Raw genomic sequence first — 26038 nt, 5'->3', positions numbered from 1 at the left:
TGTAAGATGAGGGAACATTAACAGTTAAAGAACTACAACATCACATTTGAGATAGTTGTTCCAAAATTAGTCAGGAACGGAGAAGAAAAAAGATTGAATGAAAGAGTGAGTAGTAAGAAGCAAACACAAATTATAGGTGATTGATAGTTTGCTCAGTCGCAATGGCCGTCCCCTTCTTTCCGTCCAAAGATTTGTGAAAGGAAATCTGTTAAGTTGTCTGTTACTAATTACATCATGGCTTCTTGTGCAGACTGCTTTCCATATAACACGTCACATTAAGAGGCACCAGTGTGCCTCCTGTTCCACTCCATCTTAATGTTTGATAGAAGACATGTAATCAATGTCATGGCTTGCTTGTATTGACAATTACTTCCGTATTGAGGACCATACCCAATCTGATTTTGAAGAACAAAAAGGCCAATGAAAAGCCAGCTTGTCAAAAAAATGATTTGGTCTTTGCTGCTAAAAACAAAAATGTTGTCTTGCTGAATTATTAAATTGATAATTTAGCCCTTATTGGTGTTTAACTCTAGCCATCAGAGATTCATTGAATTATGTTGGGATCAAACTGCAATACAACATACAGATTACATATTAGCCGAAATGTAAATTGCAATGTCAAGTATGTACTCTCAAGACACATGGTTCTCTGAAAGACAACAGTACCTTAGCCTTTGAGTTCTTGCACAAGCTGTCAAACTGCTGTCAATACAAACAAAATACATAGAACCAATCGATGCACCTATTCCCACAAACTACTGGCTACATCTAATCCAATAAGCCACTGGGTCAATAATCAATTGCTAGTGATCGGTGGCAGAGGTTGCTAACCAAGGTTTGATTGGCTAAATTAGTCTATGGGGACAAACTTTGGCCTTTCTTAATGATATGGTCATTCCAATAGTTTCCAAAGGCACGTATCAACAGGGGGAAGGTGTCTGTGAATTGTGAACTTCAGAGTCCTTTTAGATAATCAGGGTTCCCACGGTACCTGGAAAACATGGAATTAATTTTTTCATTTTCCAGGTATGGAGAAGTCATGGAAACTGAGCAAAAGTGAACACTTACATGGAAATAGAAACAGTTGTCCTGGAAATTGTTATTGGATGAGGTGTAAAATAGTAATAAAATGAAACTATTGAGCACAGAATTAAGATGAGTTTATAAAAACCCTTTACATGTGAACAGCTTTTACTGTAAATAGAAATGGATGATCCCATGTTGTAGAGCTCTTGGCATCCTATATGGTATATTGGATGTTGGAATTTGATGCAGGCAATTTGGTGATATGGACTTTAAAAGTATAGTTTCGGATTGGTGGACTTCAGGAATAATAACGTTACTCGCGATCTCAATAGAAGGGTCAAATACATGCATTTCCCAGCCAACACGGGAGCCTTGACATCTACAGTGAAACTTCTTATGCAAGTTTATCCTCAAATGTAAGTAGCTGTGTTTAACTGTGGTAAACTTGGGTTTATCAACGTTAGTTAGTAAGCAGTGCAATCTTGCTAACTAGCTAGCAACTTGAGTTTGAGTTTGTTTTGAATTTGGATTTGTTAATGATGGTTAGCAAGCACATGGAGTGCAATCTTGCTAGCCAACATTCAGTTTGCTAACTAACTAGCTAGTGTTGGCTAGCTTGCATTGCTAGCTAACTACCAATACATTTTCACATTAGGCTGTGACATTACTTCTATACTAGTTGACATGAATAGTCTAGTCTTGATACATTTTGTAACATTCATTCTTATATCTACTTTTAGCTATTTTGTAATTTTTCGTTTTTTTCTTTAAAAAAATCATGCTAGTAAATAGGAACATTTGGGGTGGGACATTTTTGAAAAATCATTGATCATGCCTAGACTGATTCTATACTGTTAAGCTAAGCTTACTAGTGGGGTTGCTGTACTGAGGAACCAGCCTTATGTTTTCCCTTTTAGGTTCATTAGTAAGACTCATAATCTCAAATGTGTGATGCATTACGGGAGTGAGTGACAATGACACGCGGCAGATTCAAGTCACATTGGAAAGATGACTCTCAATACAAGGACTGGATTGGAGAGGTACCAGGAGGAGATGTCCACAAGGCTTATTGCAAGTTTGCCGCAAGTCATTTGACATCAGCAATATGGGGGTCGCTTCCCTCAAGAGCCATTCAAAAGGACAAACCCACACCAAGTTAGCTGGACAGCTAAATAATGAAAGAAGAATGACAGATTTCTTGACTACAAAAACAGGAGAGGGAAGAAGCGGCCCAACAAGCCAGGATATCGAAAGTGACAGTCAGGTGCCCAGTACCAGCAGTGAACAGCCTACGGAAAAAGGCTCTGGAGCTCAGGGGAAAACATTTTTTTCAAGCCAAGCTGTATTTGAAGCAGAGATTCGCTGGGTCATGAAGATGGTCAGGTCACACTTCACAAGCTTCAGGGGCCTATAGATCATCACTTAATATGGTACCTGGAAAATCAGGAGGTAGCATGGACATTTTTTTCAAGGCAAGCGTGGGAACCCTGATAATAGATCAGAGAATATTTTGAGGCTAAGGATTGTTAGACTGCAATGTAACCTATTTCTGACTGGTGTTTGACTAAAATAATATTGTTAATGCTTCCATATTTCCTTATTTACATTACCATTATTTCTGATATGTTGTTTTCATTTACTTTTATACAGAGAAGGTATTAGGATCATGATAATCATGCAATGATCATTTCTGCTTGTTTGATGTTCACATTTTTCTCCAGTTATTTTTAAAATGGTTTAACAGACAGAAATGTGTTGTTTATTTTGCTTGCTAATAAGCTCTCTTTGTCTCTCTTTTAGGGTCCCGGGTGTTACCATTGCTACAGATTTAATCTGCGGTTTTCCTGGTGAGACAGAAGGAGACTTCCAAGAGACGGTAGAGTTGGTGAAGCTCTACCGATTCCCCAGTCTGTTCATCAACCAGTTTTACCCCAGGCCCGGTACACCTGCCGCCAAGATGGAGCAAGTTCCAGCATATGTGGTGAGTGTGGACAAAGATATTGAGATTCCTTCACTACTAGTACTCTGAAAAAATTAAAGTTAAGGAGTGAAAGTTAGAGATTTTACTGTTTTGTTGCCGCAAATGGCAAAATATGCTACAATACAATTTGTTTGAATCCGTAGCAAGTACGATTTATTTGAGTTATCTTTCAATCAATGCATAGTAAATGTAAGTCAAAGTATGTTGCTCAAGTAACAGATATAAACTGATAATTGCAATAAGGTCCTAAAACGTATGCAAAAGGGTCTTGAAAAAGGTCTTATATCGTCTAAAATGTGGTTAAAGGAGTTCTGCATAATACATATTTATCGTAGGTAAAAACATTTGCACTGAGTCCTTATTTGAATGCATGCATAATATACTGTACTGTAAGTGCACACATACATGCACATGTGAGTGTGTGTGCATTGAGGAAACACATGCCGTCCCCTATCATCTGAAAATGTAAAAGCATGTTCTAGTTCTGTCATGACTGCAGTACAAATGTTACTAATCCTGAAAGACGTGTGTGGGGGAGTGTGTGAGAGTTTTGATGTCACACTCCCCTTATGACAGACAGACACACATGGTACTGTACAGATACAGGATGAAAGCAAACGGTGCTAATGTTAAAATGTTAAAGCCGCTGCAAGTTAACTGGGACCACAACAAAACCTAAACTTGCACATAAAGTAAACGTAAATGAACAGAAAAGTTTGTTATGAATATGAATACTCTCTACAGTAACACTTACACTTTATGCTCATTACATCCTTTATGCTTATCTTTTACCGTGTTTTTGTAAATGAGGCTATATTCCTTCTTTATTAAGCAATGCTTAATAAACTGAGAAAATGACTGCTTATTTGGTTCATTGCCATTGATAAACAAGTCAAAGTTGTCCCTTTCATAGTTGCTGACTTCGATCATTCTATCATCATATGATACTTGAAATGTTTTTCTCAGACCGTTTTCTTTAGTTTGACCTGCTACATTATGCTGCACCTTATACAATCTCTTCTTACATTCGCACTCTCTCACTCTTTACCATCAAAGTGTTGACACATCTCTTTCAAGTGTAGCGTCTTCATAATTCATTCTCTTTTCCCCCCGTCTCCTATCTCTCCTGGTTCTCTGAGGAGAAGCTGAGTGTGTCTTAGAGGGATCAATCCCCAGACAACCACATCACTGCTTCTCTTCTTATGTTTTTCCCTTCTGCTTTCTTTCTCCTCCAACTGTCTCATCCGACTTTTATTGTCAGCGGTTGGATGTCAGCGCACATCTATCCTGGATTCCATTCCACAAGCAGCTCTTTGATTGCCAGAATGTAGCATATTGTAGGTCTCTGTTTCTTGCCAAATCAGCCTTTTTGTTCGTTTGAAAATATTTTGATAGCTAGTTTTATTGTTTCTCTAATAATGACTATAAGGTCATTATCACATAAAGTTTTACAAATTGTTTTAGAAACTGGCTTATTTTTAAAACTGCCTAGAAAAAGACCACACATCACATTGTCATCATGCATTCTAATAGCCATTCTCATTGGTCATCCTCATTGGTCATCCAAATGTTTAGCCCAAAGGTCATGCAAAATCCACTTGTTAATGTCCTTTATACATACATATGTGTGTCGGGGAACTCACAAAGTGTCAGAAAACAAAACCCTCTCTTTTCCTCCGTACCCAAATCTCTAAAAACGGGGGTACAACGGAGCTGATCCAGATTTGCGTCCGAAATGACGTAATATCGGAAATGTGGACCCACGGCCCTATCAGAAACGTTGCTATCAGAAACAATGCCGTCGTGTTTTGGACGTAATATGCACTTTGTTTACATGAGCAAGCATCGCTAACACTCAGAGCTACCCTCTACTAGAGAGAGTATGTGTAAAAAAGCATGAGATAATAAAAGGAACTCACCTTGTGGTAAACCCGCAAGAGAAAAAGCATTTGAGCTCCATACTGTTTCAGAAATAATCCTTGATGTGGTTTGGAACATGATACGGCATTTAATCACAGCAGCATTTAGCTGTATCTCATATAATTCTGTGCAGGCATTAGCTCCCCCTCTTTTAATTTGTTCAAGCTAAGGACCCAGATCAGCCATTCTCTAACAGGGCTGAAACAGAGGGATATGAGGGATGTCTAAAATGCATGATCTGTTTGGTATTTTGAGGCAAACACATCATAGATATGTATTTTACATATGTGTATATATCTGAGACCCATAATATATGCCCAAAAATAGCATGATAGGAGCTCTTTAAGGGAATTTGTGTGCATGACAGAGGATATTAAAAGGTGAGAGGGACAGAGACGGGGAGTCAGAATAATGTGTACGAGTCCCTGTAACCAGTACACCTGCTTCAGTGGTTAAAGCTGCCCACAACATCACATCATCAGTCAGCGTGCACCTGTTCTTATGCATACACACACACAGCCCTAAAGACAGATACACACACACAGCGAGTGGTGGCAGCTAGGCGACGTCTAGGCCATGTAGGGTCAGTCATTAATAAAGTGCACCAGATGGTTTGTCTGGAACACAACTGTGTTGAATAGCCACAGGAGGGATGGATGGGGAGCTAGATGGAGTAGGAAGCCGAGACAGAAAGAGGTCTGAGAGAGAGAGAGGGAGAGGTAGAAGAAAACGGAGATAGATAGAGGAGGAAAATAAGGAAGAGCAAGCATGTATCGCAAGTATGAGTGGGGATGCAATCTTATTTGACAACCATTTTTCATCAACTTTGTTGTTATTTAGTTAATGTATTTATCATTTTGGTCATATACATTTTTTATGTATGTTCATTTATTTTTGTGGAGGAAGTGAAATGTTGTGTGATGTTGACATTTTTCATGTAGTGTATTCAAACCACTACTCCCACTAACACAAACAACACAATAAGGAAAGTAACAGCTACATGGATGTGTTCATTGTGGATCCTGGAGGGGAACCACACCCATTACATGTATAAATGATATTGGCCCCTATGAGCACTCACCTACCAAATGTATCAGCTGATGGGACTGAGGATTTCAATCTCCCCATTTTGCTGTAGGGAAGCTTGTGGTGTTTGCCTATGGTTTAAATTAACCTTACATCAGTAGCACACTGCCCTTTAAAAAGCAAGCGCAGATATTTACCCTTTCTTATCAGAGTGGGACGCAGACATGACAGTTTTCCTTTTCCACTCTTTGCCTCATGATTAATGGGATGCGAAGCAGATTTTTAGACAAACCTAATCTCATGTTTTCAGTGATTTACTGTTTCTCAATGTAACGGATGTACTGTAAGGTGGTTTTGGACATACAAGCAGGTGCAGGTCAATATTGCTACCATCTAGAGCTGGTCATTTGGTAGGAGGTGGTGAGGCATGTCCACGGGATCTAGTAGTTTCTGACAGCAGCGGACATTCTGTATGAGGGGTTTGTTAATTGAACTGTCAATACACCACATTCACCAGAATACAAAGAGTCACACCGTTTCACGAGTGAATTGTCAAAGTGTGTGTGTGTTCAGGGTAATAGGAGAGAATAGATCATGGGAATTGAAGGAGGTTGGTTTGAGAAAGGTTGCCTTGGATATACTGGAAAATGTTATTAGTATTGAGTAGTTTTCTTATTTTCAACATTCTGTGGCATTTCACCATATAGCTTACAACAAATGCAGGAAATTAGCTCACAAATAGAAACTGAGGATGGCAAAGAGTACTATTTGTTTATGTAAAAGTGACTGTAAAGGGCATACTCTTCAGACTCTGTTAGTGTTGACAAGTTGTTTTTCACATTTAGTCTCTTTTGTTTCTTGGGCACTGAGTTGGCTAGTGAAGTATTCCTTAAAAAGTGCATGTTCAAAAGATAATTTATTAGATCATAGATTTGATCATTTACCTTTATTTTATTTTGATTATGTAGCACTAAGAAATGTAAATGTGTTATATTGCTGTCTGATTTACAGCCATAACACACGGATAGATTGATCTCATTGTGTGGAGCAGACACCCTATAGAGCTGCAGAGTTTCCAGCTGCAATGTGGTCCAGGTATTTTGTTTTGTATCTGTAGATCTAACTTATTAACTATTGTAATAAATGATATATGAGCTTGGGCAGATGGAAAGAATAGGAGACCACAGGGATGGAGGGGGAGAAGGGAGCATGTTGAGAATAAAAGGATGTGAATGCTATTAGCTTGGATCTCCATAATCATCCCCAGGTGACTAGAACTTAGCCTTGATAAATGGACTTGCTGAGTGGAAGGTGTGTGTGTGTGTGTGTGTGTGTGTGTGTGTGTGTGTGTGTGTGTGTGTGTGTGTGTGTGTGTGTGTGTGTGTGTGTGTGTGTGTGTGTGTGTGTGTGTGTGTGTGTGTGTGTGTGTGTGTGTGTGTGTGTGTGTGTGTGTGTGTGTGTGTGTGTTTGGATGTCCATTTGTATGCAAGGAGGAGTTGAGTGAGCAGCTGCTGGGGCAAAAGGGAGTGAAAAAAGTGATAGAGAGGGAGATTAGCTATTCTAGTGGGACACTGTTTTTAATTTCCCCAGGTTGTAATTGGTTAAGAACTCCATTACCCACAAGGCAGCAGTGAGGCAGCTGTCAAAGTGAAGCAGCTGGCCAGACCCTAGTAGCTCCATCTCCTAGCTTCAGTATCATTTATCTACGCCTGGACACCAGGCAAACACTTGCGTAAACACACGCAAAACTTACTCTTCTCTCAAATGCAGATACTAACTGTCTCACACACATATCAGGGGAGATAATAACACTCCACTAAAGGCAGTAGAACATGTATTAAGGTTGAGTTAATGGTTAAGTTTATGTCTGGGGCAGGTATGTCTGCAGGTGATTAATGAGGACCTAGTTCACTAATAAAAGAAGGGATAACACATTGCATTTTAATGATCACAGTTTTTGCTTGCCACATTCAAATGCATGCAAACTCAATAGGTCACCAGTAGGGATGGACAGTAATAATGTTGTGCTGGATGTAAAAAAACAAAGATAACCAGTGGGCATCAGAATCAAAAAAGTCAATTATGGCGCATTTCCACTGCAGCGGGTAGCCCCGTTTAAGCGTCCTGGACCGTCCTCAAGCGGCCAGGCCAGTTTTTGGTGGCATTTCCATATAGCCTAGTACCGGCTAGCGGGTACTTTTTCTCTCTTTTTCCGGCCCCATAAAATCGTGGTTCTATCAGACCAGGCCAGGGCTGTGACGTCAACACTCGACTGCTGATTGGTCAGAGAGAATCGTCACAAGATCGCGCGCGAGATCATCCCTCGCGTCACATATATATCAAGAAGCAAGCTTGCAGCATTTTGTAAACGGAGGAGCTACAAAAATGGCAACGTCGAAGAAAAGCACACCGTGGTCGACCGAGGAGGTGACGACGTTCCTTCATCTCATTGGGGATGATACAATCCAGCGGGAGCTCGACGGAACAACGCGAAATGTGAAAGTGTTCCAGGATGTCTCTGCACAGATGTCCGAGCGCGGATTTTCGAGGACTTTCCTGCGATGTAGGGAAAACGGCAACGGCTTTACTGGAGTCCCTGCAAGGTACGCTCACTTCTAACAAAGAAGTCTATTTTATCCTTACATTAATGTTCGACAACCCGTGCTTTTATGGAGCCCCGAAGAGTTATATAGCTAGCTAAGGCAGATAGCCTAGGCAGATAGCCTTAGCTAGAGCTATTGTTTGCTAACACCATATGTGCCATTGTTTACGTTCAGTTTTTCTTTTCTATAGTTGTTGTTCCTATTTAGTATTGTGCTGCAGTAGTTTGTGGAATTATCAAGTCATTTTGCTGTTCTAGATGATTACATTGGGACTCGTGAGGAGGAACATTCCCGAACAACGGGTGATGGCAGTGTTCCGTCCACATCGTCATCGAATCCAGAACGGACCCCAGCCGAAGAATCGACACCGACTCAACCACCAACACCGAGTGCCATCACGACACCGCAGCGTGTGGTTCTAGGTAAGAAATAGAAATGGCAAAACGACTGGAATTGTTTTTTTGTTTTTTTAAACCGTGGATCATCCATCGTCAGTAATTAAAATAAGCTATACCACTGTGTGGAAATGCTCTGTTACAAATAAAGTCTTAGCTAGTAAGCAGCTAGTACAGTTGTGTGTGACATCCTATCATATACATATATTTATATTCATTATCAACAGGCTGGACATAATGTAATTCACTTTCACAATCACTGTAAACATCTAGGGCCAGAACTTTCTTTAGTTCACCTTACTGTTGTTCTGTTTATACATGTTATTCTTATATCCTTGTGTGACCTGTACCTGTCCTGTGTGTTTTCCTTATTGCTAATTATTATCTTATTGTCACCCAGGCAAGAGGAAACGAGGAGGAGAGGATCGGGCCCAGCAGGAACGGCACCATGACTGGGCAGCCGACGTGGCCCGTCTCCTCCCTGATACTTCAAAAAACCTTAATAGTTATTGTACATATTATATATTTTTTATCTAGTTAATTTTTAAATGCAACATTTGTACTTCCTTGTTTATTTATTTTCTTTAAAATGTTCATTTTATATTTACAATTCCATGTATATTTATGCTGGCTGCAATACAGTTTTACATTTTTTATTTGTATTGTTTAATGGCATGCCTTTTTGATACAACATTTGTATTTTTATACTGCCATCAATAAAGTACTTCTTTGACTTATCTTATCTCTTGTTGATAATGAATGGCACCCAACATAAAAAAATCATAAACATACATGAATTTATAAAGCAATAACAAACACCATCAGTTAGGAAAAAGCCCCTTACTTTTAAGAGATTTAAAGCAAGAAATTGAGTTTGCTAGCTTGAGGTCCTCCTCTAAAACATTTTTACATGTTTATTTTGTAATAGTATTAAGAATACATGATAAATATATAATACATGTAGAAATTGCTCAATTGTAATACCCTCGTTCTACTAGACTCAAACAACACATTCCTTATATATTTCAAAGACGAGAGAACAAAATAAACCTATAACCCATTCAAGCAAGCTTTTAACATGTCTAGAAGAAAGATTGAGGTTATATTTAATATATTATTTTATGTTGTGGATACTTTAGCCTCCATCCATGTTTACAATTGTCCACACTATTTTACACTTGCATTTATGAATATAGTGTTGCCGTGTTTTACACTTTAGTATTTATGTTTATAGTTAGCTTTGATATTTGCTTAATTGATTAGAAATATTTTCTTTTCATGATCTGATATTTCCTCAAATGTTATTATGGGGCAGTACTTACTGGTGCTTGAATTTCAAATATTCAATTCAGATAATATTTGTTTAAAACATTTGACAAACACATGTATATGAAAAAAAAAGGATTTATTTATGTTCAATACAATGAATACAATACAATGCTTGCTGTGATCACTTTCCTTCTTGCTGTGATAACAAGCCACACACCAAGAAACAAGTAAACGATCGCTTCCACATCCTCCATTGTTGTGTGTGTTTTGTGAGTTGTGTCGCATTGAAGATGACGCCACTGCAGTTTTACCCAGCGTCGCTCCGACCAAAAAGCTGATCGCCCCGCCTACACTGCGTTGCTACCCCAGGTCCTAAACTGTAATGGAAATGCGCCACGGCCTCGGACAGCCAGCGAGGCAGCCCGAGGCCTGAGCAAGGACGCTTAGGGACGCTTAAACGGGGCTACCCCGTTGCAGTGGAAATGCGCCATAAGTGTAGATTGTATAAAGATAGACTGTTCCCTAAGGAAGAATTCAGTTGATGCTGCAGATAGGAAATAGTTGTTACAATGCACACATAAAATATACGTACATACATACATACATACATACATACATATATATATATATATATATATATATTTTTTTTTTTTACCAATAACCAGTGTATGGCTTATGTGAACCTTGAACAGTACATGTAGCAGATCTAACACAAGCTAATATATCTGGAACATGTTATAATCATGTGTCCTCTGTAGAGAGAGAAAAGGTCACCACTCATTGTGATGCTTTAGGAAGTGTTAATACTTTGCTGAGAGGCAAAACCACACACAGGTTGTGCCTAAGGTTTCTTTTTTTTAGGAATACAACACACATACACGCCGTGGGCGTAGGCTCTATAGCACTAACATCTGTCTGTCATTAGGGAAAGACAAACGGGCACATACTGGTGAACCAGAAGCTCTTACAGTGCAGTCTAAGGCAAGATCACTGTTACCTTGCCCCATAACACATTCCCACTCAACTCATACTGACATACATGTACTGGCTCATATAGACACACTCAAAACCACAAACACACACCATTCAATGTCTTGTGTCAGGGAGTCATGCATTAAGCATTTTATCTCAAATACGCTAACATTAAACCAATAGCATGACCTTCCTGGTTGTGTTGGCATACACAAATAACTATGTAATAACATATTTTGGATCCATTTGAAAGTGCCTTGGCATCTCATCTTATAATTCAGTACATTTATTTATTTTAATGTCAGAGAGATCATTGAGGGCAGGAGTCAGATAAAGTAAACAAAGTCAAACAATGATATACTGTAGAAGAATTCAAACAAAGTAAAATACAGATAAAACAAAGATAAGAACAATAAAATCAGCCTAAACCATTACACACTTAGACACAGGACCATGACCCTGAGCGCTGACCCTGAGTTGGACAGTTTTGATTCTTTTTAGTCCGTTGGTTTTTATTTGCTGGTTATTTTGACCAACATATTACTTTTAAAAAGTTTCTAGTAAATAATTGTATCCATTCATTAGGTCAGGATAATTGCACTGAAGAATTGCATATTTTGCCTAAAACTGCAGCGTTGTGCCAATATTTTTACAAAAAAAAGATGTATGTTGAACAGCAGTGTTTTAATGAAGCCTGTGAGTTTATGCGTGTTGTTGGCAGCAGAGTGTGTGCTCCTGTGTTCACCGCTCCTGCATGTGTTTGGAGTCTGCGTCTGAATACAAGTGTACACATCCATGTAATGTCACTTCCCGTTAGACGCAGCATCCGTCTCTGGTGGCAACAACAGATGGACGTAATGGTAACAACCATCGTTCATCATCACCGCAGTGACAGTTCCACGTACACACACACACACACACACACACACACACACACACACACACACACACACACACACACACACACACACACACACTCACTCACTCACTCACTCACTCACTCACTCACTCACTCACTCACTCACTCACTCACTCACTCACTCACTCACTCACTCACTCACTCACTCACTCACTCACACACACACACACATAGTGGCTCTGAATTTCTGGGATGTCACTAACACAACCCCAATGGCATGCTAGATTAACTTTTCTGGTTGATTAACCACATACTCATGCACGCTCACACATTCATACCTGTATACATATACTTTATTATGCAGCAAGCTAATAAAGCTCTTTCATTTTAAAATAAAATGGAATAGGAAAGAAAACACCGACGAATACCTGAACAATTTACCTTTAACAGGGTGTTTTAGATAACTTAAGTGCTGCAATGTTTTTGATAGGTCTTTATTTGTGGCAGCTTGAATTTGTTTATTCAAATTATAAAAATGATGCTTTTTGTTTTAATGTAGTATTCTTTTTTTAATGGAAATATTGTATGAAAAGTGAAAGTTCATAGACCAATTCCGTGCTTTGTATATGCGACAAAGGGATTATTTATATAGTTTTAACTACAGTAATCCAGGTGTATGCAATCAATTGAAGGAAAAAGCTGTTCAAACTGTAATAACGTACACATCTCTGTCGTCCAGTGGAGGCTTCTGCCACTGGCTTCTGATTAATTCCACAGGTGCATGGGTGGTGTTTTGTAGATGAGAACATTTCATTTCACTTCCACCTAGCCACCTTTTTCCATTACAAATGTCCACCTCTTAACCTCCATGTAGAAAGGTGGCCACATCACTTCCTCTTTCATTCAGTCCTGCTATGTTCCTCTGTCTCACCATCGTGTGTTATCCTTTTTAATCTTTTGTTCTATCGGTCTTCTTTTTTTAAATTGAATCTGTTGCTCCTATTTTCACATCGGCATTGATATTACCTTGTATCCGGCATGTTTTCACACATTTGTCCTTTTTGTACAGCATGTGTTTGTGTGAGTCAGTGTGGGAGCCAACATTGGTGAGTGTGCCTGTAGTGTGTGTGTTTTTGTAGGCGTGCATGTATGTGTGTGTGATGGCTAAATTCTACTGGGAGCTCATTGGTGCCTGAACAAATATTTCTTGTAGTTCTGCCTTACAGTAACACACATATGCACACACACACACACACACACACGCACGCGCACACACACACACACACACACACACACACACACACACACACACACACACACACACACACACACACACACACACACACACACACACACACACAGTTGAGCATCAAAGTATACTGGATGATGGTGAGAGTGATGAAGGGATGGAAGGAGGAAGAGAATGGTGTTGAGGAGCAGTGATAAGAGAGATTCTCTCACCTAAGGTGCTCCAGGCAGAGAGAGAATGTGGAGGGACATACTTATAAGGGGGAAGATGGGTGAGAGAGTGGAGAATGATTAGTGAGAGTTTTCCCTCACTGGAGAGAAGCACAGGGAGCGAGGGAGAGGCAGAGCCCGGAGGGATAAGCGGAAAGGCAAAGAAAATGAAAGAAAAGAGGATTTTGAGATTCTGGAGAGCCTTTTGGCAGAAAGAGCAAGAGGGAATCAGGTGAAAACAAGAAGAGGATGGTAGACGGACAGGGCCGATGATTACAGGATTGTGTGGATCACAAGGGCCCTGGTTGAACAGAGAAGGAGTATGATGCGTAGAAAAGGGGGGGAAGAAAAAAATGTGAAGCGGTACACAGACGGAGGGAATAGAGAGGAGGGTGAGGAGTGATGAGAAGTGTGTTCTCACTACTAGAGACGAAGAACAACTGAGAAAGTCAAAGTGGAAGTTGGCCGATGGCAAAGAGTCTACTCTCCACCATTACACACTTCTACACTAATACGTTTTTTACTGTCTTTTCCTCATGTTTCTCCATTATTATTTATTTATTTGTTATTCTCTTACCCGCTGCTCTGTGGCACTTGTTTTTGTACCTTATCAAATCAAATCAAATTTTATTTATATAGCACATTTATAAACGATTTTTGGTCGAGCCAAAGTGCTGTACATATAATAAAAATAGCCTACAGTAGAGACACTTTACAGCAAATACAACAGCACAGATTGTTCAGAATATCAGTATGAGAAAAACGACACCCTCTATCCTTAGACCCTCACATCGTACAAGGAAAAACTTCCAGAGAAAACCCACAGTTTAAGGGAAAAATGGGAGAAACCTCAGGGAGAGCAACAGAGGAGGGATCCCTCTCCCAGGACGGACAGACGTGCAATAGATGCCGTGTGTAAATTGAAGAGATAATACATTTACAGCATAGGTAGTCCAAATGTTAGGAAATGCATGTGTCTATAATAAGAAGATGAATCTACGAAGATGTCAACTACAATCCTGTGGGAGCCATCAGGGAAGCAGCATGACGAGACCCAGGCAGGACTGCAGAGACAGGTTTAGCCACGACCCGAAGTCCACGACTTAATCCAGAACTCAGGATAGAGGATCCAGGACCACAGCAAGAAGATCAGCCTCGACTCCGGATCCCGGCGTAGATATAGACACAAAACAAGAAAAAATGTGGCCGGGTTAATCGGAACAAGAGAATACACAGACACAGACAGACAGACGGAAGACCAAGCACTCCCTTAGAATAAGTTAAGGGCAAAGGGTAGTAAGAGAGTAAGAAACATAGGTGGAGAAGCACACTCAGGGAACAAGGTCCCCACTGGAGCCTTAGTTTGAAATTGATGAGAGATAGGGAGGTACGCTGTGTCTACGAATCGTAACACTCCCCGGCCTGTCTAAGCCACTCTACAAACCGTTTCCCTCTAATAAAACTCGAGAGGTTAGAGAGGGAAAAGGTCTTGGGTAAAAGTTATTCTTGATAAGAGAAGCCTAAAAGGCCAGAGAGAAAAAGTGAGTTTTAAGTGTTGATTTAAAAACCCCCAGGGTCTGGGCCGACCTCACATGGAGGGGCAAAATATTCCAGAGCCTGGGGCCCGCTGCTGCGAATGCTCGGTACCCTCTGGTTTTAAGCCTGGTCTTAGGCACTATCAACAGCAGCTGATCAGCCGACCTTAAGGCTCTGCCTGGGGTGTAGCGATGGAGGAGTTCGGCTACATAGGCCGGAGCCACCCCATTTAGGGTTTTGAAAACAAATAAAAGGATTTTAAAATCTATTCTGAACCAAACTGGAAGCCAGAATTGGGGTGATGTGGTCACGCTTTTTATGGCCAGTTAGAAGACGTGCAGCTGCGTTCTGCACTAACTAACTTATCCTTTCCACTTTTACTGTTGAACGACATTAGCACAGCCTGTCGTGTAATTTCACGTTAACTTTTGAAACTATGTCCATCTTTTCCAGTTTGGCCACACGCCTCTATGTATTAATAGATGTTTCCATCCTTTTCTTTTTAACATCCTCTAGCTGCATTTGACTGTCAAGCTATAATGATGCCTGAGTGTGATAGCAGAGCGACTTGTAGATTGTCTGCTCCATATGTACAGATCTGGCCTGAGGACATTGAATTCCGCCCTTTGCATACACTGAAAAGAGGAACGGAGGGAGAGAATAGAGCATAGCAATGAATGCACAGTCCCTTTAGCTACAGTAGCGTATACATATATCCTTCCCCCTTAGCCAGACATGGCCTAATCAGCGAGCTAATTAGCACTCTTTGTAACTGCATCGGCCTCATGTAACTGATTGCATTAACAACTGTCACACATCAAACAGTCATGTCTCACGCTTGTGCATCTCATTACACATTAAGGACACGCAAGGTTAAGGCCAGACTTTGAGCGGGAGTCAAAGGAGAAAACTATAAATATATTCTGACACAGCTGGTGGGCATATACATTTTTTTCCCTCTGCTCTTCCATATTTGATAGATTTAATGAATACTTGTAGGCATTATTCTCAGCAATAGTGATTTTTTTCCCCTTCTGTTTAAGTGACCTAAAAACCGTGTGGTGTGTCCATATGTATAACTATGTATTGTTTATTTATTAATCATATCTGCAAGACATGAAAGAGGAAATGCCAAGCAACACAAATAGCTGATTTATAGCTACTAAAAAAGGCTTAATCCTAGTCAAACAATTGCTGATGGGTTTGTTTAAGTATTTTCATCAGTGATGTAGGAAAATGTTCGGAAAAAATAGATATATAAACTATTTAAATTCTGATCAAGATCTCTGACAGGTTATTCGTTTCTCCCATGCTCCACCGTGCAATACAGGAATACATTTAAATTAAATAGTGTAGCCATACTGAATGAATTCTGTGAATGAATTACCTTTTTAGGGAGGATTACTAAATATATCTTGATGTTACAACATTTCTGTTACTAAAACAACTACTCAGGTCAAGTGTTATGTACAGGGTCTGCATTTTGGCTTCAAGTCCATACAAACAAGTAAGCCAAGAAGTCACATTCACAATGCCGAGCAGATTGTGTCATCACTTACAGTATGAATGGAATACTTTCCCAATCTAAATGAATGGGATTTGGGTATTTATCTTTATACTTCATCTACAAGCACCAGCTTTTTACATTGTTCTTTAAACTGTAATATACATACATTATATGTTTTTGTATTTATTACATTTCTATTTCTCTCTTTGTTGTCAACAGAAAAAGCAGAGGACTAAAGAGCTGTCTCAACTCTTCCACTCTTACAACCCCTACGACCACGAGGTAAGACATGTTTCAGTATCTGCCTTCCTCAGTTTGGCTCTTCAACGTTTTTCTTTGCATTTGTTCATTTGTTAATGGGGGGAGCTTTAAGTATTCAGCCTCCTTCACCTCTTGAGCAAAAGCCTTCACTTGACTTCGAAGGAGTTGTAGGTCACCATCATCATATTGTATTTATAGCTGTGTTTGATGTCTCCTCAAGACGGACACCTCTTGTCTGCAATCTAGTGGATGAGGACAGCTCAAGTGTTTGTCACTGATTACATTGTGAAAATGTGTGTGTGTGTGTGAGAGAGAGAGATTGAATTCTGAAGTAAAACAAAATCTATATATATATCAGGGTTTCCGCTAGGATTTTTTCTTGCCGGTCAAATGTCCGGAAATAATTTATTTTACCGGACAAATTTGAAACTTACCGGTCATGTTTCAATAATAATAATAATAATAATAATAATAAGAATGGTGTAGCAGAGTTTCCGTTAGCAGGTAATTACCGGACTATGACCGGATATGCTGATGTTTAAAACTCAGTTAATGGGGCTCGTTTTTATATTGCTTCAGTTTATAATCGTAACAGATCGAAAAGTTCAGATTCACTTTTCAATAAATGATGCGCTTCCCCAAACAACAAACAACATACTTATTACATTCAAACAAACTATTTATAGTAGATAACGTACATTATTCAAAAGTTTACATTAACTTTGGATAATAACACGGGATAAACGGATCCTCTCTTTTCCCCTCTCCCTCCCTCCTGACAGCCCGTCAGTTTCTCATGCAGCTCGCTAAACAGTGGGCGGGGCTTCAGGTGATCATGCAGAGCTGCGTGTCTCCGTCAGACTCAGCAGCTGATCTGATCTCTCTCGCGTCCGGTTATACTTCACTCACGTTTATGTCCATATCGATCAGATCCAGCTCTCCTGATCGGCCTTTATAGAGAGCACCGATCAAACTATTAAGAGTGAATATCGGCCTATAATGATCGGCGGCCAATCGATCGGAGCATCCCTAATTATTACCGGACATTTTGACCGGCAGGTTTTGAATTTACCGGTTTTTAATAAATGTTACCATGCTAAAAACAGGTAATTACCGGCTAACGGAAACCCTGATATATATGTGTGTGTGTATGAGCTCATACTGTATGAGGTTAAATCTGACAGCAGACTGAACATGCCTCTCTTCAGGCATGCTTATGATGATGAGACCCTTTTGACAGCAATGTGTGGGTGAGTTCTTATATAAAGATGTCCTTCCGAAAGTGACAAGCTCATGACAACAGCTGTCACCACGTTACTTTACCGTCATGCAAGGAAAAATTATATTTTGACATATTAGACTAGGGGATCATGTGTCTTTGCATATGGCTACCCACGTCCACAAATATTTCCCTCTTCTTTTTTTTGCTTTGTAAATAACAATGGTGATTGATGTGTTTTGCCCAATGTCTGAGCAGTGGTGTGAAAAGCAGTTGTTACTTTCCTTTCCGGATTTGATGAAAAGCAGGATAGTGTAGAAAAAATGCTTCTACTGCAGAGTGACTGTTGTTAACAAGATGTTGATTGAAGCACACCTATCATTTGTCACACTGTCATTAAGCAAAGTTTTAGCTTGGTCAAGTCTCTTTTGCAGAGTTTATACCTCTGGGGGGGGGCTGCTGTGGTTATATGTTAAACTCTAATTAAAAGGATATGAGAGTGATCACGTTTCAACTGTGGCATGGACCTCTGCCTCCCACTCTTGGAAGCAAACACACACACACACACACACACACACACACACACACACACACACACACACACACACACACACACACACACACACACATAATAGTATTGCACATGAAACACAGATGCACATAAGTTAATGCCTACGTTCACAAACAAGGAATAGATCAAAGTTACCGGAGAATATATTTATAGTACATTGACCAGTTTGCATCAAATCAGATACTTACTGTAGTATTTTGTGAACATGCTCTCTCCTCAAGTATGATTCCCAGAGGAATTGCTAAACCAACACTGGGAAAGTGCACAGAGCATGCTTTGCTGAGCTTCCCCAACCAACAAACTTTGTTGTGATCACTGGTTTGCGTGTGTTTTTTTGTCACCATGCTGATTCATAAAGTCTTTGATTGGTGACCACTAGGGCTGCTCGATTATGGCAAAAATCATAATCACGATTAGTTTTGGCCAAATATCACGATTATTAAATACGATTATTAAATACGATTATTCATTGACTTTGAAAACATCAATTTATTGAACTTAAAAAAAAAATAATAATAATTTGAACATTATGTTTTTAACAGTTGATTACCCTGAACTTTAAATATAATTCAACTGAAAAACCAATAAAAAAAATCTAATTAGAAATGTATATACATTTAAATAAATAATATCAAAATAATAAATACCAATAAAGAAGATAAACAAATATTTTGGAGCGCATTTCCACAACCTACTAAACATATACCTGTAATGTTTAATTATACTGATACACGCAGTACTCTTATTTTGGTAATCCCTTATCCGGAAACAGGAAGTAGCGAGCTAAGAGGCTTGACGAGTCAGTAAAAGTTTGACTGACTCTGTACACTAGAGAACGGAGAATAAATACACAGCAACTAAAGCTTCCCTTGTAACGTGTTTATATGGATTTATTAAACAGACTGCAAGTCACAACACAACCTGGCCGAGAGGGCTTTTAGGGAGGGGCAAAAGCGCACACGCGTCAGGATATATAACGCAAGACAAATTGAGAGCATCATTAAAGCCCATGTCACACTGTCCCGCATATGGAATATGGAATTGTGAATTTCACACGAAGATGGCCCCGAACTTGGTCAACAGCCAAGCAACAGCCGAAGCAAGTACAATGCCTACAGAAGGCCACACGATGGCAGCCGAACCACACACAAAAATATGGTCGTAGACTTTACTGATGATTTAGAATGTATCCAGACTCAACGTAAGAGCTTGTGCCTCTTCGGGGGGTGCTAACATGTAAATATACACTTTATTCTTTACTTTCTCCGTCTTTATATGTAGATCAGAAGATATTACTTATCTCCGTCATGTTGTCAACAGCATAAACAATCGGGCAGCTTCTTGTTTCCTTCGTATTCTTTCACACACACATACGGGTTTTGGGCCAAGGGCGACACCGTACTTCCGGTATCCGCCATTTCACGCGAGGTGCAAGCAGAATATCATAGTCTATTGCCTTAATCAATATAGTCAACTCTAAAATACCACATATATGCAACGGCATGATAATATTATTGTGACAAGTGGGGTATTCACCTGGTGTTTCCAGAAGATAGACGTAGGTAGATGCTGCCAAATTCGACCGAAGGCCACTTTCGAGAGTCGTTCTTCCATACATCTGCAGGCAGTCTGTAAGGGCAATCGGACAACCCACACAGATCTAGTTTACGCTGGTAACGACGTAAAGCACACCCCTCAAGTCCAGAGATGTAATCCGAAGACATGCAGCGATTTCTTCGGTCGTTAATTCAGAAAAAAAACCTAGTGCGCTCTGCCTGGCTACGTTAGCTAGCTGTTTACATTAGCACCTCCAGGATATTAGCACCTCCAGGAAAATGGCGGATTTATATATATATTAGGGCCGGGACTTTAACGCGTTAATTAAGATTAATTAATTACACAAAAATTAACGCGTTAAAAAAAGTAACGCATTTTAATCGCACTTTAATCGCACTTATTTTTGCACAGCGGAACGTTTCTCACTGGATGAGTTTCAGGCGTACCGATTATACTGGAGCACCAACTAACGTTCATGACTTCAGCATGGGACTTCAAACAACAACAAACCACGGTGAACAATAGTCAAACATGAACGAACAAGCTGATGAGACCGCTTTGGTCGGCCCCGTAGATGGGAAATTTTGTTTTAAAAAACGGACGGATGGAAGCGTCGACAAGAGCATGGTTGTGTGAAAATTATGCAAAAAAGAATTTGCATATCACCGCAGCACATCAAGCCTAAAGTATCACCTAAATGCAAAGCATGTAGCAGCTAGCGTGGACGTTAGCCCGACTCCGAGTGCAAGGAACCACACCCTGACCCAACCCACACTCAACCAGATGACTGGTTTCAGGGCCAGGATGAGTAAGTCCACGTCTGAGAAAATAACCAACTCCCTGGCTCATTGGGGCTCGACATTAAGGACTGCCCGATGGCCCGGGGCCATCTAGTATTTAGCTCGGGCAATGAAGCCTCACCTGCTGGTTGCCCGATTGGGCAATCTATTATGCCAGTATCATGCAGCTCGCGGATCCAGTAATGAGTGACCCGACAGTAAAACTAAACATATCTATAACTAGTTTAGGTAGTTTGAGAGGTAATTAAAATAGCTACGTGTGATATTCTAACCTGAAGTGTGTGTTTTGTTCCGCTCACCGCTGCATGTGGTTATGCAGAGCTGCGTGTCGAGTCTCGACTCGTCAGCAGCAGCTGATCTCTCTCTCCCGTCAGATTAGACTTCACTCGCGTTTATGTCCATATCGATCAGATCCAGCTAGTTCTAGCTAATGATATGACTACCTGCTTATTAAAAGACAACTACACAATAAGTGTCGCTATGCAACTGGATGAGGCCACAAAGTATAGCGCAGCATTATGCATTTGTTTACATGCCCACCGGAACCCCGAGGCATTACCAACAGATCAACGCACAATCAACCCATCCAGGACATCTCTTTCTCCACATTAAGTGTTAGACATTAGAGTTGACTATTCTTGTCTGTCACATACTCTTCTTGTCTGTCACATAAGTGGCGCAACTGAAGCGGTATTGCTCTAAAGGGAAATTATTTTGACCGAAGATATTTAGATTTGCCGGCTAACGGGAACTCTGACGTGTGCTTCGCGGATGCGCTCGGCTCCTCTCGACTGCTGCTCGGGTCTGCTCGGTCAGCTTCTGGATGAGGAGGCATTCGTTCGACCAACTTACAGTAGTTAACATTACAAACATTTTTAACAGGGGCCATAATAGTGTAAATAATGTTTGTTTTTGCAGTTATAACTGAATGTAATGTTTTCTACTTTTTTCCATCTGGGAAGGCATTTGCCTTCATCAGATGGAAAGTGTTTTGACCAACAACTTAAGTATTTATTATAGCTATGCAGGGCATGCAAGCGAGCAAACACAAACAAGAACAAACAAACAAGTGAAATGAAGAATAAAATTGAAATTGTACAATATAATATTGTGGTGGTTCATCTTATAATTCAGTCTAGAGAATGCACCAGACAGCATCTAAGACCTGCAAAAATCAAAATTGTCTAGGGGGACGGAGGCCCCCCAAACCCTTCGTGCGTCATTTCGTCCGCGTGCATTTTTCAGGGCAATCTCTATTGGGCTCAGGGCCATCTGTAAATTAGCTTAGATGGCCCACATCTCCCAAAATCCTTAATGTCATGCACTTGGACTGTAGACCACTTGGAGTAAAATCCATGTGAAAATTGCTTCTCACTATTCTCAGGTCAAATATGTATATTTGATTAAAAATGCGATTAATTTCGATTAATTAATTACAAAGCCTCTAATTAATTAGATTAATTTTTTTAATCGAGTCCCGGCTCTAATATATATATATGGCGCGCGTTGCATTGTGGTTAGCTCGTGACGTCACTGTGTGTGAAAGAATGGCACCGATGATCACACGAAGTAAAGACGAAGATGACACGATTTGACAAGATGCCCTCACGCTGGCCTTACGAAGGGCAAAATGGACCCACAAATTCAACACGAAAATGAACCTTCAAAAAGGTCCTTCAGCAATTTGTTGGCATGCCAAAGATTTTTCCACTGCTCACGAAGTTGGTGCCGGAGCCTGAGAAACTCCACCGGCGGTCATACGATGGCTTAAGATGTCCTCACGAATGGCCCGATGTTGTTAAGATCAGAGCCGAATTTGAACATTTCCTTTATCGTGTGTCCATCTGGTGTCAATTTCGGGACAGTGTGACAGGGGCTTTAGAAAGGGAATGCAGCAAAATAATCATTTTATTTCGATTACGTTGTTTTCATAATCGTTGCAAGCCAAAATTGTAGTCGAGATTAAAATACGATTAATTGCACAGCCCTAGTTACCACTCCCAATTGCAAGTTAGAGTTTTAAGGTAAAGGCTAGATTATGTCCCTGAATGTGTTGCCCATTACAAACCACTTCTAAAATCCACTTGCTCAAAGTTCATGCGTATATGTATGTGTGTAAAAAATAAAGAGCATAAAGGGGGTGAGTGTTTCATTCTAAGAAGACGGGTTTTATATGAAGTAACACTTAAAAGGCACTGTGTCTCTCACAGTTCTTAGACGTCTAACATCACTCTGAGCTGGTGTGAAGTTTGAGATCCTCAGGGATGAAGCCCCTGACCATTTCAAAGTTGAGGCTAAAGATGAAACATGGCTGCAGTCAGAGCCCCAAACCTTCTGACTGTACTCTCAATACATATTTACTAGGGGTGTAACGGTTCACAAACATTTCGGTTCGGTACGTACCTCGGTTTTTTTGGTCACGGTTCGGTTCGGTACGTTTTCGGTTCAGCAGAATTTTTTTTCACAAAACAAAACATATATATATTTTTTTATTATTATTAAACTGTGAATAATGTATTCACTCAAATAAATACAAAATATAATAAAATAAACATTAAGGTGCAGCATTTCGATGAACTGAAATAATCTGTATTTGAACTTTACTGTACTAGTACTCACAAAACATAAACTATTAGTTTTGGGTTTTTAATTATTATTAAACTATGAATATTCACTCAAATAAATACAAAATATAATCAAATGAACATTAAGGTGCAGCATTTCGATGAACTGAAATAATCTGTATCTGAACTGTACTGTACTAGTACCTAAGCAGCCAGCTTGACATTAGGACTTGCTTGTCATTGTATTTTCATGTTGTTTAAAGAAAGATGAACTTGTCCACATTGCTTGCCGAAAGGGCAGATCTGCTGGCACTAGCAATGTCTCCTGCTGTGGAGAAAACCCTCTCGCTAGGGACAGAGGTAGCAGATACAGCCAGGTAGCGCTTTGCTAACATGGCAACATAAGGATATTTGGCGTTTATAATAACTTTGGCTCGGTCTGAACTTTTTGCGAGTGGTGGAGGCTAAATGCTAGCGGGAGTTGGGTTTGCACTTCAGTCTTTTTTCTTTTGGTACCGGTTATATTCACGTTCGGGTGATGCCTTTTCAAGAGTGCAAGTTTGATGTATTGCCAGCCGCGTAACCAATTTTAGTTGAGCAATGCCGACAAACAGCTTTGGTTTGGTCCACCTGTCTTTGTCCGTCATCCTTGTTCGTAACTGCGAAACCAAAATGTTCCCAAACCGGAGACTTCAATGATGCTGGAGGATTTTCGAGCTCAACTTTATCTGCGTTCGCCATTAATTTTCGACAGTTCCTCAAATTACTGACTAAATTTGAACGCATCCCTCTGACCAGCTCTCATAGCATGCCCTCTCATCCAATGAAATGACTTGCTCGCTCTATGACGCGATGAGCCCAATGGGAGCAAATTACTCTGAATGCTGCGACGCAGCACCTGAGATTACTTCTCGTTCTCAATTTTTTACGTTTAACGTTATATTCGTTCGGTACACTTCGGTACACACGTGTACCGAACCGAATGGCCCGTACCGAATAATTTCGGTACGGGTACGTGTACCGTTACACCCCTAATATTTACACATCTTGTCTTATTAAATGAACATTCTGTCTTGTTTTCATACTGTAGAGAACATGTTTGACAACAGTCATGTTGTAATATAAAATACAAATAAAGTTACTAATATAATTGCTACTGACACAAATAATTCCACTGCATTGATATGCCACATTTATGACTGCTACACAACATCATATGTTTTTAATCCCCAGCAGGGTAAATTGCCATCTAACCTTCTGATAACCTTGCCTATTTCCCTATATTTTGTGGATAAAATGTGTCAAAACTAATCCTGCCCTATCATATGGTATCTGTTAGCCTTCATACATAAATATTTCTAACATGTCAAGCAAGTGTCTTGTAAATCTTCCATGCAGCACAACTTACTGCAATGCTCCTCGAGGTCCTTTTTCCATAGATTGTGTAGATGTGCAAATAAATCCCCTTGCATTACATACCCAGATAGTCGTGAGATATGATTTAATGATAATAAATCTAATGTCAAGCATGTTTTCTCCCAGATCAGTCTCGTTTCTGGCTGTCCTTGCCCATGTCCACACACCGTGGAAATGTTGAGGCAAATCAGCTTGTATTAAGCCCATATAGCCGTTAGATAGAAATAAATGAAGTCTGATAATGTTCCTCATTTTACATTAAATTCCCTTGGGTGTCTGGCCTTTCAGCTTACGGTTTATGTAAGGATATAATGTGTTTACTAACATGCCCCAATCTGTGTGTGTGTGAGAGAGAGAGAGAGAGAGAGAGAGAGAGAGAGAGAGAGAGAGAGAGAGAGAGAAAACAGACTTAGAGGGAAGGGAGAAATTGGTGTCTTAAAAGCCTTTATTGTTACTACGTGTCCTCCTATAGGTATGAAAAGGTCATTAATAAAGACTGAGTCAGGGAAGGGGTGCTGGGTTAGTGTGGCTTTATTGTTCCATAGCTCCAGGCTACCAACCAAATGAAACAATGTTTTTTTAATGGAATAATTGTTGAGTTTTTTTTAAACCATGCTTGTTTTCTAATCTCCTGTGGCTAGCTCTGAATCACAAATGTGGAAAATGGCTAGCTGAAGCGCAATTGAAATTACCTGTCAATTAGAATCATTTTTCTTTCTTTTGGTCCCATTGCCTTTTTTGTTCTCTTTGCCTATGCAAATTAAACAGCACTGTAACTATAAATATGTCTGAGGTAGATGTTGTCTTTTGTGTTAATTTACATGTAGACAATTATACTCATCTGGGGAGTGTATGTTTACTGAGACAAAAGTGTGTGTGTGTGTGTGTGTGTGTGTGTGTGTGTGTGTGTGTGTGTGTGTGTGTGTGTGTGTGTGTGTGTGTGTGTGTGTGTGTGTGTGTGTGTGTGTGTGTGTGTGTGTGTGTGTGTGTGTGTGTGTGTGTGTGTGTGTGTGTGTGTGTGTGTGTGTGTGTGTGTGCGCGTGTGTGTGTGCGCGTGTGTGCGTGCGCACGCATGTGCGTTCCTGATGATTAATGTGA

At 40.1% G+C, this 26038-nt stretch overlaps 1 protein-coding gene and 1 long non-coding RNA gene across 2 annotated transcripts in view; both read left to right on the top strand.

The window, feature by feature from the left end:
* The window catches only part of cdkal1 (CDK5 regulatory subunit associated protein 1-like 1), a 314194-nt gene that overhangs the window by 217820 nt on the left and 70336 nt on the right, over window positions 1–26038 (top strand). Inside the window, exons 11-12 of the mRNA XM_034102687.2 lie at window positions 2827–3007; window positions 16772–16834. Of these exons, the coding sequence (XP_033958578.1) occupies window positions 2827–3007; window positions 16772–16834 (244 nt within the window). The remainder of the gene's footprint in view (window positions 1–2826; window positions 3008–16771; window positions 16835–26038) is intronic.
* On the top strand, window positions 8311–9577 carry LOC139435490 (uncharacterized). The gene is made up of 3 exons (XR_011644729.1): window positions 8311–8556; window positions 8814–8978; window positions 9352–9577. It is a non-coding gene; the product is annotated as an uncharacterized lncRNA (long non-coding RNA).

Source organism: Pseudochaenichthys georgianus, chromosome 16, assembly GCF_902827115.2.
Source record: "Pseudochaenichthys georgianus chromosome 16, fPseGeo1.2, whole genome shotgun sequence".
Taxonomy (NCBI): domain Eukaryota; kingdom Metazoa; phylum Chordata; class Actinopteri; order Perciformes; family Channichthyidae; genus Pseudochaenichthys; species Pseudochaenichthys georgianus.
The sequence above is the reverse complement of the archived record's forward strand: the minus strand, read 5'-3'. Positions and strand labels throughout refer to the sequence as shown.